The sequence below is a fragment of the Canis aureus genome, chromosome 1, assembly GCF_053574225.1.
Source record: "Canis aureus isolate CA01 chromosome 1, VMU_Caureus_v.1.0, whole genome shotgun sequence".
NCBI classification, from domain to species: Eukaryota; Metazoa; Chordata; class Mammalia; order Carnivora; family Canidae; genus Canis; species Canis aureus.
In genome coordinates this window covers 54,652,957-54,672,852 of record NC_135611.1, presented here as the reverse complement: position 1 = coordinate 54,672,852, position 19,896 = coordinate 54,652,957, and the positions used below count along the sequence as shown (strand labels likewise).

Sequence of the window (19,896 nt, the reverse complement as noted above, 5' to 3'; positions counted from 1 at the left end):
CGCCCGGTCACACTGAGTGCACGCGCAAACTCGCCATCAAACTCCTGCTTTTACATAGGAAGTAGGAAAAGTTCCCAAAAGGGCTCGTTCCGAGGTTGCTTTCTGAGTATTTCCTCTGTGGGCGCGGAGCCCAGCCTCCCGCAGAGACTCCGGGCGCGGGGCACCCCCTCCCACACCCGCGGAGGCGCGGGAACCGGGGGCGCCGGGGTGGGCTGCGCCACGGGCCTGGCCGTCCGCAGAGTCACCTGCAGCGCCGCGCGCCCCGGGACGGGGCGGGACGGGACTCCGCTGGGGGAGCGCCCAGCCTGCAGAGGACCGGACCTGGCGACCCCGCGAGGCCGACAGGGCGCCCTTCCGCGGGTGGGTGCGCGGGTGGGGGCTCCGGCCGGGCGCAGGTGAGCCCGCGGTGCGGTCCGGGGCGGCCGGCGAGCCAGAGCCGGGCAGCCCCTCGGGGACGCGCGGGCCGCGGCGAGCTCGGGCGCCCGGCTCCTCCACCCCCCGCGCCCGCGGCCCGCCCCGCCGCTTTGATGGAGGTGCAAACATTTGGGGGAGGGCGGAGGTGTCGGGGCTGGGCCGGGGCGCGCCGGGCCCGGCCCGGGATTTGCATGAAACAGGCGCGGGAGCCCATTGTGGGCCCCCGGGCGCCCCAGCCCGCCGGCCGGGTCTGAAGTGGCCGCGCGCGGCCAATGGGCAGCTGGCCCCGCACTTCAAAGGGCGCGCGGCCCAATCCGCCGGCCCCCTCCGCGGCCGCCGCCGCTCTATTTATGGGAGGGGACGAGGTTTCTCTCCCCAGAGACCTACTCCAGCCGTGCCTCGCGGGAGTTCAAGTGGAATAACCTCTCCCCCCACCCCTCCCCCGCCCCCTCCCCCCCAGATCGCCGTCCGCGCCCTCCTCCGCGGCCAGTGCTGGGGGCCCCGCGCCGTCAGACGGGGGTGAAGGTGGCCCTGCGGTAGCGAGTCGGGGCTCCGGGGGGCGGTGGGGAGGGGGCGGGCGGGAGGATGAGCTCCCCCGGCGCCGAGAGCGCGGGGAAGAGCCTGCAGTACCGAGTGGACCACCTGCTGAGCGCCGTGGAGAGCGAGCTGCAGGCGGGCAGCGAGAAGGGCGACCCCACGGAGCGCGAGCTGCGCGTGGGCCTGGAGGACAGCGAGCTGTGGCTGCGCTTCAAGGAGCTCACCAACGAGATGATCGTGACCAAGAACGGCAGGTAGGCGCGCCCGGAGCTCGACTTGTGCCCAGCGCTCTGGGGGGACCTGGAGGAAAGTCTCCCGCGGTCCCACGGAGTTCTCCCAGCGGGGGTCTTCTTGCTCCTTTCTGCTCGGCTGGGGAACGGAGCCCCGTGTCCCCTGATCGTCACTCTCTGGGTTTTCTGGGAGAAGTCTCGGGGACCCACGCCTTCCCTAGCGGAAACCCGAGGAGGAGGCCGTGGGAGACCGTGGAGACTTGGTGGGGAGGGTTCTGGGAAGGGGAGGCTGGAGGGCTTCTCTTTGCCCCCAAATGACATGCTTGTGTCCCAGGCTCTGTGCCTTGGGTGTAAGGACTCAGATCCGGGGTCCCCCTGCTGCATCCCCTCCCCTTGCAGGAGGATGTTCCCCGTCCTGAAGGTGAACGTGTCCGGCCTGGACCCCAACGCCATGTACTCGTTCTTGCTGGACTTCGTGGCGGCCGACAACCACCGCTGGAAGTACGTGAACGGAGAGTGGGTCCCAGGGGGCAAGCCCGAGCCCCAGGCGCCCAGCTGCGTCTACATCCACCCGGACTCGCCCAACTTCGGAGCTCACTGGATGAAGGCTCCCGTCTCCTTTAGCAAAGTCAAGCTCACCAACAAGCTCAACGGAGGGGGTCAGGTAGGTGTGCAGCTGCCCTCTGGGGCGGTGGGGCTGCTCGTTCAGAGGGGTGGGAGGTGACATCTGTCCCGGAGAAACTGCCACAGACTTCCTCAGTGAAGCCTTCCGTGTTGTTTATAGTCAACTGATGACCGTGACACCAAGGTCCTGAGCCCCAGGAAGGGTGCAGAGCTTCACCTTTGGAGACCCAAAGTCTCAGACTTTGGGCAAACTTTTGCATTCAAGCCTTCAGCTTCCCTAGAGTTAGAGAAAATATCAGCCTTGATCCTAAAGAATCGCTTTCATGCTAAATATGTGCCATCGTGTTCACTGCCTGGTCTGAACAGCCTTGTAAATTTGTCCTCTTCTAAGAGTGTCTTTACTGGGGGGTTTTTACTGGGAGACCCCATGTTCGAGCAAGGCGCCAACAAGCTCAGGCTTTTAAAGGTGTCTATAACCATCCTGGAAGCATTACAACATTATTATACCAGGTCAAAGGATTTCACGATGGGCATTCATTGCCTTTAATGGTGTGTAGCATCTCACATTCCTTTTCTTAAACCAGTCGTGGGAAGCGGCACCTGATGGGAAACCCACGAGCCTCAACAGTAAAGACACTTTCTCGTGAGCTACACTATTTTCTGCACCTTGGATGTATTTTTCTCTGCAATAGCAGGACAAATGGATGTTTTGTTATCTGAACGTCTCATTTGTGTGCCTCTCTCAGATCATGCTGAACTCCTTACACAAGTATGAGCCTCGGATCCACATAGTGAGAGTTGGGGGCGCACAGCGCATGATCACCAGCCACTGCTTCCCAGAGACCCAGTTCATAGCAGTGACTGCTTATCAGAACGAGGAGGTGAGCGGCAGGGTGGGCATCTGGGTGATGTTCCCTTGGAGGTCACAAAGAATGCGGACATCCTATGTGTTGGTATTCCTTAGATTGATAAGTTATGCCTTTTCAAATAATGTACTATGATCATAAAAATCGGGACAGAGGGGAGTAAAGTTTAAAAATAGTGCTTGTTCAAGCATTTTTCCTTTAATGCTCCGTAAAAGTGTCTTAAACTAGAACCAACTACTAAATGCTCCAAGTGAAAATAACAAAATATTTAGGCTCAGTACTATGAGAATTTCTTGATAACAAAATAAGTGAAAGAGGAAATCTTAGCAAATCTTTTGGAAGGGGGGCAACCCTCCAAAGCTGTTCAATATGAAGGGTCAGCGAGATACAAAATACCCTTCAGTGCCTGTAAATCTCTAAGTCTGACCCCAAAGTACAGACATTTTGTGAATAGCTGGTTGTCAGTCTTGAGCACCAACTGGAAGGAGCAAATCACCATTTCCTAAGCGGATCCAGGTTATGTTTTGAGTGATGTTTATTTGGTGTGTGCAGACAGGCTGTTGTCAGCAGCTGGTTCAAGTCACTGTGAGTTCTGCTCTGAAAAGCAGAATTTAAAAACTTCCATAAATGTACTATTCTTTGTGAAATATTACAATGACTCAGACATCTCAGACCAAACTAGAAAAATAGACCTGGAAAGAAGTCTGCTTATGTTTGAATATTTAAAGGGGGGTGCTGATGTTTCTCAATTTCTCGGGATGAAATTATAATCCTCTGGTTGATGGACAATGCCCCAGTAAATGTGATTTCTTGTTTTTCAGATCACGGCTCTTAAAATTAAATACAATCCATTTGCAAAAGCTTTCCTTGATGCAAAGGAAAGGTGAGAGAATTCTAACTCTACCCTTTGGGCAAAGACATACGCAGAAAGAGGAATTGTTGCTGCAAATACTGTTTTCTGAATGTTCTCCTCTTTTGACACCTCAATACACTTTTTTGACAGAAGTGATCACAAAGATATGATGGAAGAGCCTGGAGACAGCCAGCAATCTGGGTACTCCCAATGTACGGTTTGTTGCACTCTGTCCCCACGTCCCTGGCTTCGGGGACTAGGCTTCTGAGAGCCAGAGCTGGGGATGTGGCTGACAGCACGTTTCTGAGTGTGGCTGGGGAGCAGACCACCCATGTGTATGAGGCACATGGGCCCGTGATGTTGGAGCAATGTCATTACTGGTCTTCAGCCTCTGCTCTACCTGGGGGTTGGGGATGCTCATGGGGCACTTGGGACTCTTGGCAGGGAAGTCAGGGGAGAATTTCCCCGGGGGAGGGGGGGCTCTTTTGTTTGGCTCTGAGGCAGCTCTAACAGTGTCTGGGTGGGATTATTGAGATCCTGGTGGGGGGTTAGACTCTGCTCTGTTGGGCAAGTGGAGAAGCCAGCTGGGGATAGCCACTTGGAGATGGCGTCTGTCTTTGTCAACGATGGCAGACTGAAGGACCACCTGTGGAAGGATGCCTATGTGCAGATGCGGTTCTCCCCTCAGCCCATCGTGGTTCTGGAAGTGGCCCAGGAACTCAGGCTGGTGTGGTGGGCATGGTGGCTTGTAGGATGGGGAAAGTGCACTAATTCCAGCTTCCTGTCGGAGTCCAATGAGCCAGAACAAAGTGGCGCAGATCTATGGAGTAGGAGTAGCCTCTCTTAGGAGGCAAAGTTTTGTGTAGCTCTCCTCTCTATGCAGGGAAGCGGCTTGGAATTTAACTGGCATGGTTGGGAGAGAAAAGTTAGCACTTGCTGCCACTTTCTGAGGCTGCGGGGACCAGCGTGGCACATTCTGCTGACACTCGTTTTCTCTTCTATTTCTTCGTTAATCATCTTCTGGGCTAATTGAACAAACAGCTCTCCCAAGTGGCTCCTGGGCTGCACTCACTTGGGCAAGTGATGGGGGTGGCGTGGGCAGGCTTTGTGGGCACACCCACACACATACTGTCTGAAGCGTTGTTAGTAGTTTGGAAACTATAGCCAGAGTAGTTGTCCTCGTAGAGGTTGCTTTTCTGAATTAACAACAACAAACTTCAGAGCAGTGGATGGAGAAGAGATGGAGTGTGAGAGGCGCGCAGGGTAGTGTCAGAGTGATTTTCTGACTGATGTGCACGTGGGGAGAATGTGAGCCTAAAACAGAAGAAGAGCGGATGGGAGCTGTTACACTTCCAGCAAGGACTCGCTCCTTGTGCTGTGGTGGCAGGAGCAGGTGAAAGCAGGGCGGGGACACCCCATGCATGACTCACTCCGTGGGTCTCGAGCGCGTGTGGCTCTGAATTTCATCTCTCTATGTGTTTTCTTGCCCAGCAGTTAGGGCTTGGAAGCTGATGGGCCTGGGAAGATTCTGGGGGGTTTGAAGAAGCAGCAGGCGTTGGCTGAGGCTGGGGCCCCCCACTTCTTCTCAGGTGCCCTGTGGCTTCTCATGGGGAGTTGATGCCCAGATGCCTTAAGACTTGGACTGGGGACTCGGTGTAAGACACCAAGAGTCCTCACTTCATCGGGGACCCTCAGAAAGAGACACACGATTCCTGGTCTCAGCCCTCCTGCCCTTTAGATAATGGAGGTAATGAAACGCCCGTTACTCAGCATTCTTTTCTCACAGCAGGGGGTTGGCTCATCCCTGGAACCAGCACCCTGTGTCCACCTGCCACCCCCCACCCTCAGTTCGGAGGCCCCCTCTCACTTCCCTCCACGCACGGCTGTGAAAGGTACCCCGCCCTGAGGAACCACCGTCCATCCCCCTATCCCAGCCCTTACGCACATCGGAATAATTCTCCAAGTAAGTTCTAAGTCCAAGTAGGCCTGGGGTTTGGGGATGGATGGAAGACCACTGGTGGAACGGCATCTGTAGGATGGATTCCAGAGATCAGGGGAGGAGCACACACCCAAGCCAGTCCTTTCTTCATGCCCATGCTATTGCTGCTGGCTCAGCCAGCAAGACGTCCAGACGGTGGGCTGGTGGGCTCAATGTACTCAGTTACTCCTGGAGCTTTTTCTCTCCAGAACCGTGGGTCTATCTCTAGGGGCCCAGGTTTGGATATTTTATCAACTTCTCTAAAGCGATGATGTTGAGTCAGTCAGGTAGAAGGATTACTGGCTTACCTAGACCCACACATGATTTCCAGCGATTCTCCCGGGATCCACTAACTATGTTGCTCCAGGTGTGGTGCCTGGAGCAGCAGCAGCCTCACCTGGAAGCCAGCCTTGGCATACTGTGTCGGCGGGCTCCCCAGTGATCCTAACGGGAGCTTACAGGCTGCCGACCCAGGGCTAGACCATTAAGATCCCTTTACCTAACTTCCTCTGACACCACCTGTGCCCAGACTTAATTTTGTCTGGCTTTAAAAGGAGGAACATAGCTAATGAACACCATAAAACAATTAAGCAGTTAAAGCTGATTTGAAATGAAAGGAGCTTATTTGGTAAAGACATAGTTATTGGGTCTTGGTCAACCAGTGGCTAGACTCAGAGGCTCATATTTTAGTTTTGCCTGGAGTGATGGTTTCTAAAGTCTTTCAACTCTTATGAAATAATATTTTGGGAAAAGGCAGGTTAAAGTTGTATTTATTTTTATTTTTAAAGATAATTAATCCCCAATCAAGTGATCATAGGATACCATTTTTACAGAGCATCTATTGATCTGAAGATAAAGAAAAAGCTTGGGTTTACTGGAATATATTTTCAAAATATATACACAATATATAAATATTTGCCTTTGGTGACCAATTAAATAGACCAATGGATAGTCTTTTTTTTTTTAAAGATTTTTTTATTTATTAATTTGAGAGAGAGAGAGTACAAGTGAGGGGGGGAGGGGTAGAGGGAGAAGCAGACTCCATGCTGAGCAGGGAGCCCGACAAGGGGCTCAATCCCAGGATGCTGAGATCATGACCTGAGCCAAGATAGCCATGGATAGTCTGGATAGGCACCCTGGATAGTCTTCTGTTTCATTTTCCATACCCATTTTGTTGGGTAGTGCCAGTGTTGGATAGTGCCAGTGGATGCTAATATTTCACTGCATTCTGTTATTCTTGGAAGACTCCCCACTAATGACGCTTTCTTATACCCCATAGCCTATTCTGACAATCCATCTGCATGTTTGTCCATGCTCCAATCCCATGACAGTTGGCCCAGCCTTGGGACGCCTGCCCACACCAGCATGCTCCCCATGAGCCACAGTGCCGGCCCACCCACCGGCTCTAGGTAACGTATGTCTGGACACAATGCATGCTCTCTTGGGACTGTGAGGGTGACTCATGCCATTTCCATCCGTTGGCTTTTATTCTGCACGTGTGGGTGGCTGGGCTGTTACTGTAGTTCTACCACTAACCCGGGGATCCCAGGTTACAGGACTATGGTGTGTTACTGTTCTAGTCTGTCTTTTGGGAGGACCAGTGGCCCCCTCTGGGTGGCATGGATGAGGCTGAGTTGTAACAGTGAGAAGCCAGGGTCCCCATCCTGGCTCTGGCACTTACTAGTTCCTGTATAGGACAAGTCTCTTAAACTTGCTGAGCCTCATTTCTACAAGAAAAAAGATGCTGTATAACCCCATCCTCAGCTTGTCTTTACAGAGTTGCTGGGGATAGCAGGTGAAATTTGAAGAAATGTTTCTAGAACCATTTTTTCACAAGAGCTGTTAAATTAAAAAATATTTTATGTATTTATCCATGATATATGAATATATACACACAGGGCAGCCCTGGTGGCGCAGCGGTTTAGCACCGCCTGCAGTCTAGGGCGTGATCCTGGGGTCACCGGATCAAGTCCCACATCGGGCTCCCTGCATGGAGCCTGCTTCTCCCTCTGCCTGTGTCTCTGCTTCTCTCTCTCTGTCTCTATGAATAAATAAGTAAAATAAAATAAATGAATATATACACACACACACACACAGAGAGAGAGAGAGAGAGAGAGAGAGAGGGGCAGAAATACAGGCAGAGGGAGAAGTAGGCTCCATGTGGGACTTGATCCCGGGTCTCTAGGATCACACCTGGGCTGAAGGCAGGTGCTAAACCACTGAGCCACCCAGGCTGCCCACGAGCTGTTAAATTGAGGGAAAAATGTGTTGGCATTTTTTGTGGATACAGGATCAAAGTCCTTCACGTATATGCTGACACTTAAAGCGTCAAGGAAAGGACAAGGAATATTTTATTATTAGCTTGAAAATAATATATAGGGAGATTGGCTTAAAAATCAAGCTGATTGCAAATGTATTGTGATTTTTCATGGGATTTTATAAAAAACTAAGACAAAGCTGAAAGTCAGCTCTCATTTTTTACTGAGGAAATAAGCTCAGAGATACTAAATCATTTAGCAAGTTGTTGGCTCGCAGCAGAGTGAGTCTGTAGACAAGTTATCTTGACTATGAGAGCATTGCAATTTATTGTATATAGAATACCAAAATATGCCTGAGATCTTAATTCTTTTATCTAGGAAACAATTACTTTATAACAGAATCTAATTGTCTACTTTAAAAAAAATAAAGCAAACAACGCACAAAGCAGCTGACCAATCAAGATCGGGAAGGTGGCTTAGAAATCTGTACATAAATGGACTAAACTGCAGGTTGCAAACTGCTGGTGGTGGAGACCCCACAGCCCCATGGCAGTCGCCTTTGGAACAGGCATCTCAGAGCTGTTTTTTTCTCTGTGCAAAATGGGGACAATAAACTATTTCATTCAACTTAGGCTTGTTTTCGAGGTCTGATACATCTGAAATACAAGACAGAGCTTGGTGAACAATACAGCACAATATGGAGTAAGGGAAAGATATTCGTTTATAGAAAGTCATTTTCTCAAAGCAATTTTGGCATGGTTGGATGCTGTTTAATCTGTGTTGCTCGAAGGACCTAATATCCCTTTCCTGCTTTCTTGGGAAACAGGCCCAAAACTGGGGCAGGTCAGGGTACCCTGACCCAGCCAGTAAAGGGCAGCACTGGGCTCTGTGTTGGGGTCTAGCTCTGGCTGCTCTTCTGCACTGCATCGAGCTGTCATGCACAGGACAGAGCGCAGAGGACCAGGCCTATTTCTATTTTGAGCATCTTTCTCTTTCTTTCTTTCTTTCTTTCTTTCTTTCTTTCTTTCTTTCTTTCTTTCTTCTTTTTCTTTCTTTCTTCTTTCTTTTTTTTCTTTCTTTCTTCTTTCTTTCTTTCTTTCTTTCTTTCTTTCTTTCTTTCTTTCTTCTTTTCTTTCTTTCTTAGATTTTATTTGTTTATTCATGAACTCACCATTCATGAGTGGTTTAGCACCTGCCTTCAGCCCAGGATGTGATCCTAGAGACCCGGGATCAAGTCCCACGTCAGGCTCCCTGCATGGAGCCTGCTTCTCCCTCTGCCTATATCTCTGCCTCTGTCTCTCTCTCTCTCATGAATGAAACAAACATTCATTTGTTTATTCTCTGTGTTTATTCTCACACAGAGAGAGGCAGAGACATAGGCAGAGGGAGATGCAGGCTCCCTGCAGGGAGCCCAATACGGGACTGGATCCCAGGACCCCGGGATCACGACCTGAGCCAAAGGCAGACGCTCAACCACTGAGCCACCCAGGCGTCCTTTGAGCACCTTTCATACCTTAGTGTTCCCGGAGGGTGCTGTTTCCAAGGCAAGAACCCCAGCAGCTGGGTGGGACATGCTAATTAACACACACCTAAGTGTGTCCTGGGAAACATCCGACTCAGGGTATCTAAGGATTTGGGATCCAAACGTGGAGCCTGGAGTTGCTGGCAGAAAGAGCTGCTGGGGCTCTGGCAGGAGCTGTGTATATGTGCACAACCTTTGCAGTCAGTGTCCCATCATTCAGTTTCCTGCTGATGGACAGGACAGTGACTTCCAGGTGCGGAGAAGGTGCCTTAGTAGCAGAGCAAAGGGCCTGTCTGGAAGACGCCCTCTAGGGCAGCGATCAGCAGGAGGACGCCTCGGTGTTTGGGTTTCGAGCCCCTCTCCAGGTCACTGATGGCCTGAGTGTCTCCGGTTTTGTTCCCTTTCAGCCAATACCCCAGCCTGTGGTCCGTGAGCAACGGCACCATCACGCCGGGAGCGCAGCCGGCCGGGATGTCCAACGGGCTGGGAGCGCAGTTCTTCCGGGGCTCCTCTGCGCACGGGGCGCCTCTCGGCCACGCGGTCCCGGCTCCCTCGGCCTCCAGATCCCCGCTGTACGAGGGGGCCCCCACGGCCACAGACGTTCCCGACAGCCAGTACGACGCCTCGGCCCAAGCCCGCCTCATCGCCTCGTGGACGCCTGTGTCGCCGCCTTCCATGTAGCCGAGGCCTGTGTTATCCAAGACGCAGGACTTCTGGGTGTCTGGCTCAGTGGCCACGAGTGTGGATTTGATTGACCTCCCAGGTACAGAGTGGCAGCTCACGGGTCAAAGGAAGGAAATAGGCCTTGTCACCCTCCCTTTAAAATAAGACGAGGGACACCTGTTCTGCTGTTCCTCGAGAGTGCTGTGCACACCATCATCAACATCATCATCATCAGCAGCAGCAGCAGCAGCGGCAGCACTGGGGACGCTTCCTGTGCAGGTGAATTCAGCCTAGAAGCAATGCAGTTCATCAAACTTACCACGATTTACAATAAAAATTATTTGCTAGGGTCCAGAAACTTTTTGTTCGTTTCTTATGCAGCACATAGATGACTCGGCGCATCAGAATCCGTAAACTCCACCAGTCCTTGAACAAAAAAAAAAAAAAAAAAAGCACACTGGATTCTCTTTCTTGTTGTTTTGGAGTATTTTCCAGGCCCCTTATGGCAGGTGTCACAGTTGGAGTTGCGCTGTGAATCATCATATCATAGCCGAGGACAGCAGATTGTAGTTGAAATGCAGATTTTCCTGTTCTGTCCCCTAGAATGTTCGTTCTGAGCATAGATAGTTAATCTCTTGTATTGTTAAACGTATGATTGTTTATATTTTTCTTTTAAGTAGCCAAAGACAATCAGCAGGAAACATTTTCTGCACAATAAAGGCAATATCCAAATTTGGTTGGTCTAGTTATTATTCAGACTCCTCTTTTTTGGGGTGAGATTTTGTGATAGCTGGTGCAAAGACCTTGTCCCATAGGCCTTTGCACCAATCTACTGTGAACCTTGGTGCTTTATCCAGTGAGCTGCAGAACTGGAAGTGAAATCTGCATGTATTTACTCAATGCTGATTACCACAAAAATGCAAATAATGATAAATGATTTTTAAGAGTTTTGGGTAGTCAACACTGAATCGTGGATAATGACAGCACAGAACAGGAAAGATTAACATGCGACGTATACCCAATTCAAACAATTCAAGCAAAAGCACATAAAATGAATTGACAAAAAGTTACAGCTTATATGTTTGGACAAATGGTATTTATAAATGTATTTCCTGTTTGTATTCTCGCCAGAGAACCAGAATGCTGCTTGTTCTTGACTGAGACAATTTCTCCATCTAGTGGCTGAATCCTTATTTTGATGCTACTAGTTCCAGTTTTATTTTCAGAACCTCTGCTTGCTAAGAGTTACAGATGGCCAGTCCATTGGAGCTCGGCCTGTAAAGCGGAATTATGGATACACATGGTGTTATGGACGTTAGAGGTTAAGAGAAATAAGGCTTTGAAACTTTCCCAAAGGAGGAGAACAAGTAGTTTTAGAAGTCAGCACTGCTAACTTTTTAGTTACCTTAGTGAATTCATTATTATCATTGCCAGGGGCTCAGTCCAGTGCTCGGACGTCTTAGAGGCCGTATACTCTATCCATTTGCCTTACTGAGTGTGAACCAGAACTCAGTGCAAAGGACTGAATGTTTAGAGTACTTGCACCTGCTGTAGAAGTGGGACATGGTTCTCCTCAACCATTTGCCCCTTAAAAGTTTTTCTCCATGTCATAACTACTAGGTTTTATTCCTGCTCACTTGCAGACATATCCCAAATCAGAAGATTTATTGATAAGTGTATTAGAATATTTTTTTGAAAAAAAACACTGCCCGGATGGAACTAGGAAATGAAACTGTCCCCGGTTTGCACTGTGGGTCTTGTCCAGCATAGGCTGCTGGAGAAGGGCGGGGCTTTGAGGTGGTGGACAGTTCCCTGGGATCCCACAGCACTGGGAGTCCATGTCACAGAAAACTTGCCCGCCTCTGTAGCTCACTGCTCTGTGAAGGCTGGCCCCAGGGTCTTGTCCTCCTAGGGTCTACCCTGGCACCCGCCCCTTGGTAGACCTGCAAGTGTCAGTACTCTAGGACTGATCTGAGGGGATAAGAGGAGCCTGGGTGGAGGGTTCTTGAGGACATATTCCTGGAGGGCATGGCCAGGGAACATGGCCCTGCCCCATGTTCCGGGCTCCAGGGAGACTGAGTCACACAGCCCTTTCTGCAGGGTCTTGGACTCTGGCTAGAGAAACTGATTTTACATGTAGAAGATAGACAGTCTTGACACGTTTGAGTTTCTAAAGGCAACCCAGAGTTCAAATCCAGGGAATTAATATTTAAGTAAACCAAACAGTGTTTTTCTGGTTAGGCAGTAAGGCAGCAGTAGCCGTGTAGTGCAAAGAACCTGCTGTTTGGTGCAAAAGACCTGGATTTGAGTGTGAATTATCCACTCCAAAAATTCAAGTTCCTTATCTGCAAAGATGGAGAAAGAAAATGCTTGCTTAACAGGGTTATTGTGAGAAATGAAAGGGGTAACGGTCTTGGAAAGTTGGTAGAAACTGTGACATGTGCTATAGCATCGTAGATAAGATGCTAAGCCAATGAAACAAATTGTTGCCCAACTTTATTTATGGAACCCTTAGAATAAGGTATTGCTGCATATAAAAAACGCCTAGTCGAGATCCTAGGCCATCTATCCTAATTCAGAATGCAATGGCAAAGTCCTATGAATTATTTCTCTACTAAGATTAAGGTAGTCTCTAAATCTTTCATGAACAATAAATATATAGTCCAATTAAAAAAAAGGAATTATACAATCTGAATTGAACTCCTTGTCTTTGGGGTTATGGAGAGCCTGACTCTCTGTATGTATATAAGGTGAAAGTGATCTTTGAAAATTGTTCCCTGCAACTTTCAATATATGTGGCCAGATTGTTTTATTCCTTTATCTGTTGGGGGGAAAGTCATGATAGGTTGGGACTATTATGCCTTCAAAAATGAAAAATACTTTTCGAAATAATGTATTTAAAAGGTGAATGTGTAATGAACACATTCCTGACCAGGAATACGGGCAAATGAATATATGATATCTGTGTAAGATTAAGATGGTGCATCCATAATCAGGTTAAAATTACAGCCAACCAGAAAACTAGAAGCTCACATAAAGTTAAAGGGATCTAAACCTACTAGTTCTATTTTTTTGGCATAATATTATATATATTTTAAATGTGTTATCCCCCACTGGAGAATTACAGTGCTCTGTAATAAAGACACTATATTTGTATTATGGCAATATACCCAGAAACCTACAAGTGGTTTGTGATTAAAATCCTTTCTCCTCAGTTCCCATAGCTATAGTTTTGAGAAGAAAAGCTTATTTTTCTCATATTTAAATATGTTTATACTTCTTTTTTTTTCTTGTAAAAAAACAGAAAAGGCTAAATGACTTCTTTTTCCTATTAAAAAAATAATAATTCCTAGGATGCCTGGATGGCTCAGTTGGTTAAGTGTCCAGTTCTTGATTTTGGCTCAGGTCATGATCTCAGGGTCGTGGGATGGAGGCCCACAAGGGGCTCTGAGCTCAGCGCAGAGTCGGTCTTCTCCCTCTCTCTCTGTTCTTCCCCACCAAAATAAATTAATAAATAAATCTTTAAAAAATCATTCCAAATTAGGAATTATAAATGAAACTTATTAGTTTTAGGTTTTAAAACATATTATGATAAATCTATGATATCATTAGTCTGTAAAACTTTAGTATTTTATCAAATAAATTTTATATAAACATAATGACAATGAAGTGTGGGTTTATAACATGTTTGAGCAAATATATGACCAAAGAGCTTTAGAGTCAGGGGAGAAATGCAATTCTAGTGGTGTAAGGTGCCCACGCTAACCAAACGTGAGATACTGTCCCTACAGCGAGGGCCATGATGAGTGGAAGGTAATTGCCATCAATTCAAAATTGATGAAAATAACAGAGTTATTTAACAGAGTCATGAAAATAACAGAGTTGTAGCTCAGATGTCAACAAAGGAGATAGAATGGAATTATAGAAAATATTCAGTTTTTTAAAAATTTATTTAAATTCCATTTGCCAACATATAGTATAACACCCAGTGCTCATCACATCATGTGTGCTTTTTTTTTTTAAAGATTTTATTTATTTATTCATGAGAGATACAGAGAGAGAGAGAGAAGCAGAGACACAGGCAGAGGCAGAAGCAGGCTTCATGCAGGGAACCTGATGTGGGCCTCGATCCCGGGACTCTAGGATCACGCCAAAGGCATGGGCCAAAGGCAAGCGTTAAACCGCTGAGCCACCCAGGGATCCCCATCATGTGCCCTTCTTAATACCTATCACCCAGTTACCCCATCCCCCCACCCCCTCCTCTTCCACAACCCTCAGTTGTTTCTTTTTTTTAGACTTTATTTTATTATTATTTTTAAAGTTTTTATTTATTTATTCATGAGAGACACACAGAAAGAGAAAGAGAGAGAGAGAGAGGCAGAGACACAGACAGAGGGAGAAGCAGGCTCCATGCAGGGAGCCTGATGCAGGACTCAATCCCGGGACTCCAGGATCATGCCCTGGGCAGAAGGCAGGCGCTAAACCTCAGCAACCCACGGATCCCCTAAGATTTTTTTTTTATTTATTCATGAGAGACACAGAGAGAGAGGCAGAGACACAGGCAGAGAGAGAAGCAGGCTCCATGCAGGGAGTCCGATGTGGGACTCGATCCCAGGACCCCGAGATCAACCCTGAGCCAAAGGCAAATACTCAACTGCTGTGCCACCCAGGTGTCCCCTTCAGTTTGTTTCTTATCATTAAGACTCTCTTATGATTTGTCTCCCTCTGATTTTTCCCACTGTTTCCCCCCTTCCCTTATGGTCCTTTTCACTATTTCTTATAGTCCACATATGAGTGAAACCATATGATAATTATCTTTCTCCGTTTGGCTTATCTCAGCAAAATACCCTCCAGTTCCATCCATGTCGATGTAAATGGTAGGTATTCATCCTTTCTGATGGCTGAGTAATATTCCGTTGTTATATATATATCTCGTACCTTCTTTATCCATGGAAATACTCAGTTTGAAGGAAAGCAGAACAGAAGAAAAAGTAATCAAAGAGATGGGGTAATTGGAAAACAAATAGCAAGATGGTGATTTAAACTCCGCCATATCAATAATTAGGGTCAATGTAAATGGTCTAAACAAATCAAAGGCATAGGTTGTCAGGCATGGTAATAAAGTAAGACCTAATATGTTCCCTACAACCATCACACTTTAAATATAAAGTTTAGAAGCAAAACCATGGGAAAAGATGCCATGCTAATACCAGTCAAAACAATGCCGAAGTGTCTGTGTTAATAGTAAGTCAGCTGGCTGAAAAGCACAGAATAGTCCAGAATAGGGCAATAAGGGGAACAATGGTTTGGGAGCTGCCTTTAGGACAAAGTACCTGGGCCTTTCCAGGCATACCCTCCACCCAGAGAAGAGGGCCAGTGACACCTGCCAGTGGGTCCATGACTGGATGCATCTCTGATTGGTCCACTTTTCAATTGAGAATATTTTTTGTGATTGTCTTTTGTTTGTAGGGCATGGAGGCAGAAATCTTTTATTTCATAGGTGTTTGGTTTCAAATGTGTGGCATCCAGATGTGGTGTAGGTCATAAGACTGAATTTTGAGTCTGATGCTGGGATCGTTTGTTTCCAAGAGGCAGACTGTGACAGCTGGCATTACTGGCTGGCCTCTTTGCCCTTCCCTGTATCTGTGCCTTTCACCATGTGACTTTTTAGTTTCTCCCCGAAAAGGCAGAGTCTCTTTTCTCACTTTTCACACCCCCAGATTAGCCATGTGACCTTCTCTGGCCAGTGGAATGTGAGCAAGAAGGACAGTGTGCTGGTGGGGAGACAGGCCTTCAGCCAGTTCCTTGAGAATGTTGCTGGGAGCTAAAATCTTCCATTCTGGGTCCAGAAGGTGGGCACAAGGAGCAGAGCCATCTCAGCTGATCCGCAGAGCCGTAGTGCCAAATGGAGCTTCCCTTGGATGCCCATGAACATTGTTTCACATCACTACAATTTTGTGGTGGTTTGTTATGCAGTGAAAGCAAACAGATACAGACATTGGTACTTAGAAGTGGGGTGCCACTGTAGCTAAAACCTAACACATATGAGATTAGCTTTGGAACCACTGGTGGAAGCTTGGGAAACTTTTAAGTTTGGAAATGTGGCTACCCATACTCACTAGCACAAAATGCTTGGTAAAATGGTTTACCTTCAGTAGCTGGGAAATTAGGGAAGTCACCTGGTGAGTGTACGGAAATAGGTAGGTGGTACCTATACAGATCACTGAAAGTTTAATCTGGCCTCTTTCACTGCAAATGGTAAGACACCAAGAGTTGAGCTCAAAAAGGAACTGGCTAGTTCTCCAAGCAAAACTTAGAGGGAATTTACAGGTTCCAGAACTTGCTAGGAAATAATTTGTCATGTCCAGTCTGTCTGGCTTGAGGCCAAGACCAGATAGAGAGTACTGCCAGTATCGCATGGCTGCAAGATGAAGACCAAGTCAAGGATCTGAAACAACCTTTGCTAAGAATTCTGAATGGGTTAAGGGGATTCTAGAAAACCTTTCAATTGCAAAAGATCTCTTAAGATCTTAAGGACTTTATCTCACAACTGTCTTAAAAGTCCAGATAGCCATGCAGCCTGAGCGTCCCATCATGTGTCGGTGACTTACCCTCGTCATAAATGTGGGGTGGCAATGACCTGTCATCACATGGAAGTGAGAGTGTCCACAATTCTCTAGGTGTGCCTCAGCTGCGCTTGTGGTGACAGGGTCTGAATGGAGGTGCCCAGAGAAAGGAGCTGGGGAACATCCCTTCACCCGAGCTCAAGAGGCATCCTGAATCCCAGTGTCTTTTCCAAAGACAGTAATAGGGCACACCACAGAATAAAAGATGAAATTAATTGAGAGAGAGAGAGAGCTAGGTGAAAATTCCTGACCGAGTCTCAGGCCAGCATTTTTACTCCTCAGAGCTACATATCCAAGATTTAGTAGAGATAGTGCCAGATTCCAGACAAGGAGCAGGACAATGTTAGAAAAATGGATCTGTTTTATCCAGAACAAATTCTTCAGGGCAACTGGTTTGTCCCATTGGCTACTTGCTGGGCTGGTTGAAAAGTGCTGTGAAATTTATTCAACAGAAGACATATAACCCAAATGACACCAGAAACTTTAATCAACAGTGGACAAAGGGAAAGAGGACAGCATTAGACCGGAGGAAGAAAAGAGGCTGCCAGGGAGTACAGAGACAGAGGCGATGGGAAGACACATGTTCGGGGAGGATTTCAGATGGTTGGTGGGAGCGCTATGCTCGGGTCCATGTGGACAGCCACTGAGTTTGAGAGGACTTGATGGTAAATGTTAGAATATTAAGAAAACGTGAAAGAAACAGCAACATCCCTATGAGAAACCTAGAAATGAAACATGACACTCTGATGGAAAGGTCTGGCTTATCTCTGAAAAGACAAAGCAGAGGGCTTAGAGAATCCCATGTGTGTAGCCAGTAAAAATGTGGTTGCCAGTAAAAATCTATAGACATAAGGGTCTACAGAGAATTCTTTAAAACTGAAAAAGTAAAAATATCCTCCTGAGCTATGAGAAGGTCAAGTATGGACTCCCCTGGGCTCAGGAGAATAAGTCAGATTGCAGAGCACAGAGTGTCTATCAGAATATATATCAGACTATGGGGAGCACGGAGCAGTGGCTGACCAGAGCAGAAGGCTAAGTAAGCCTCCTCCAGAGCTTGGAGAACAGATCAGACAATGCTGGACAGCTCAGGGGGACTCCGAAGACACTTTTCCTTATACTCGGGATGAACATGGACGATTCTCCACCTTGATGTTCAGGGTTGGAGCACGAGATGAAAGCAAGTGAGCAGTGCAATGTATCAGGTGATACATAGCTGGCTGGTCACTGAGAGAGAAAGTAAATGTAGAAAAAGGAAAACAGACAAATTTTTTCTGGGTAAACCCTATGAGCTATAGAATGTAAGAGAATTTGTAACCAAGGTTTCAGCTTGGTGATAGCAATGTGAATCTAGCTCTGTTCGATGGTAGAAGCTCCCCTGCAAGATGAACGGAATGCTTGCACCTGAAAGTTGAATTTCCTACTGAGTTCCATGAGCAAGTAGACCTGGCTTTGCAGGTACAGCTGAATGTGTAGGATCGTGAGTGAGAGGACAAAGAGCAGAAGCTGTGGGATGCAAATAGATAATAAAAAATGTAAAGCTGGGATCCCTGGGTGGCGCAGCGGCTTGGCGCCTGCCTTTGGCCCAGGGCACGATCCTGGAGACCCGGGATCGAATCCCACGTTGGGCTCCTGGTGCATGGAGCCTGCTTCTCCCTTTGCCTATGTCTCTGCCTCTCTCTCTCTCTCTCTCTCTGTGACTATCATAAATAAATTTAAAAAAATGTAAAGCAAGTTTTAAAAGAGATTTTTATAAAAAATCAGATGTTTATTTTAAAAAGAGCCAGTGATTCCTGACCTGTTATTCATACTGCAGGGAAGAGCAGTTGCTGGTCAGAAATTAATACAACGGAGAGGTGACAATCATTCAGTGGCCAGGGACAAAAAACCAGTTTCAGAAAGACCTCATCATGCAGTTGTTCCAAGGAGAGGCCTTCTAGCTAGAGATGGATCACCCTGCCTCTTATTATTGGGAACCCAACCAACCGACCCCTGGAGACAAGTCCAACAACTCTTTTCTACCCACAGCTCAAGAGCTAAGACTAACATGGTCATCCTGACCAGCCCCTGCCTGGATCTAGATGGACATTAGAATTACCCAGAAAATCCTCCATCTGTTTCAGGCTCTGCTCTTGGTTTATTGAGGAACAGTAACCAACAGTTCTCTTTTGAGCATCCTGTTGACTGGTGGGCAACCCATCTTCCATTGGCACACACTCCTCTGTGTCTTTCTTCTACGCCTAAGTGGAGAGATGCTCCAAGAAGTGCCCCCTCATGGAGCTATCGGGGATACTGCCTCTGGACCCGGGGCCAGCTCCGAGTTATGAGGGGCCAAAGGCTCCTTGGACCACACTTGTATGTTAGCAAGTGTTCTCTTTCCTTTTATTAATTTAATTTTTAAAAATTTTATTTTAAGTCAACTCTACATCATACATGGGGCTCAAACACATGACCCTGAGATCAAGAGTTGCAGGCTCCACCAAACTGAGCCAACCTGTTTCTCATCAAACAGGCCGTAGCTTTGAGGTTTTTCTCTTCTTAGTCTTTGTTTGCATAGGTTTGAGATTATGAAGGGTCTCATGGCTTAATAATAGAAACTTTTGCACCTGAAAGATCAAACCAATCTGTTCAGTGTCTTATTTCACAAAAAGAATTTATTCTGATATTTCTTGTCTCTTTCTCAGAAGGAGCAAATAATCCATCCCTAAAGAATGAGAATCATTTTCACAGATACCCTCTCTTACCATATTTTAAGAACAAGGCTTAGACTTGCACATGAAGTAAAGGGATAGCGATCTTCTGATCTTACGGTGTCATATTTGACATCTGTACAAACAGTTGCCTCTCTTCAAACCTCTATATACCTACCTCCAATGACTGCACAGTTAGAGCATCTCATTTAGACAAAGAATCTCAAGTGCTTCCACGTTCCTAGTGAGTTTTATATTGATTACTAAATGCCCCAATTCTGTAGAACTTAACTTCATCCTTAAGCCACGTGAACTGGTTTTTGATGGGATAATACTGCAGAACACACAACCTCAAAATCTCAGGCACTTGGAAAACTCAATCATTATTTCTCACTCACTTTTCATGTCAGTGTTTACAGATTAGGGTCTGTGGCTCTGCTCTAGGTGGGGATGGTCTAAATATGGTCTATGTTTTTTTTTTTTTCCCCAGGGACCAGCCTTAAATGATACAGCGGGTATACAGTTCTCACAGTGGAGGTTGGGAGTGATAAGAGATCCAGCAGGAACCTCCAACTTTTCTTTCTTTTTTCCTTTGAAAGACTTATTTTTTAAAAATATTTATTTATTTATTTATTTAT

General features: G+C 47.1%; 1 protein-coding gene across 1 annotated transcript; it reads left to right on the top strand.

Moving 5' to 3' along the window:
- The first annotated feature begins 999 nt into the window (after window positions 1-999).
- On the top strand, window positions 1,000-10,616 carry TBXT (T-box transcription factor T). Its single transcript, XM_077850384.1, has 8 exons — window positions 1,000-1,205; window positions 1,581-1,845; window positions 2,552-2,686; window positions 3,493-3,554; window positions 3,675-3,736; window positions 5,314-5,487; window positions 6,782-6,911; window positions 9,690-10,616. Exons 1-8 carry the CDS (start codon window positions 1,000-1,002, stop codon window positions 9,961-9,963), a joined length of 1,308 nt encoding a protein of 435 aa, XP_077706510.1. The 3' UTR covers window positions 9,964-10,616.
- Window positions 10,617-19,896: the final 9,280 nt, after the last annotated feature.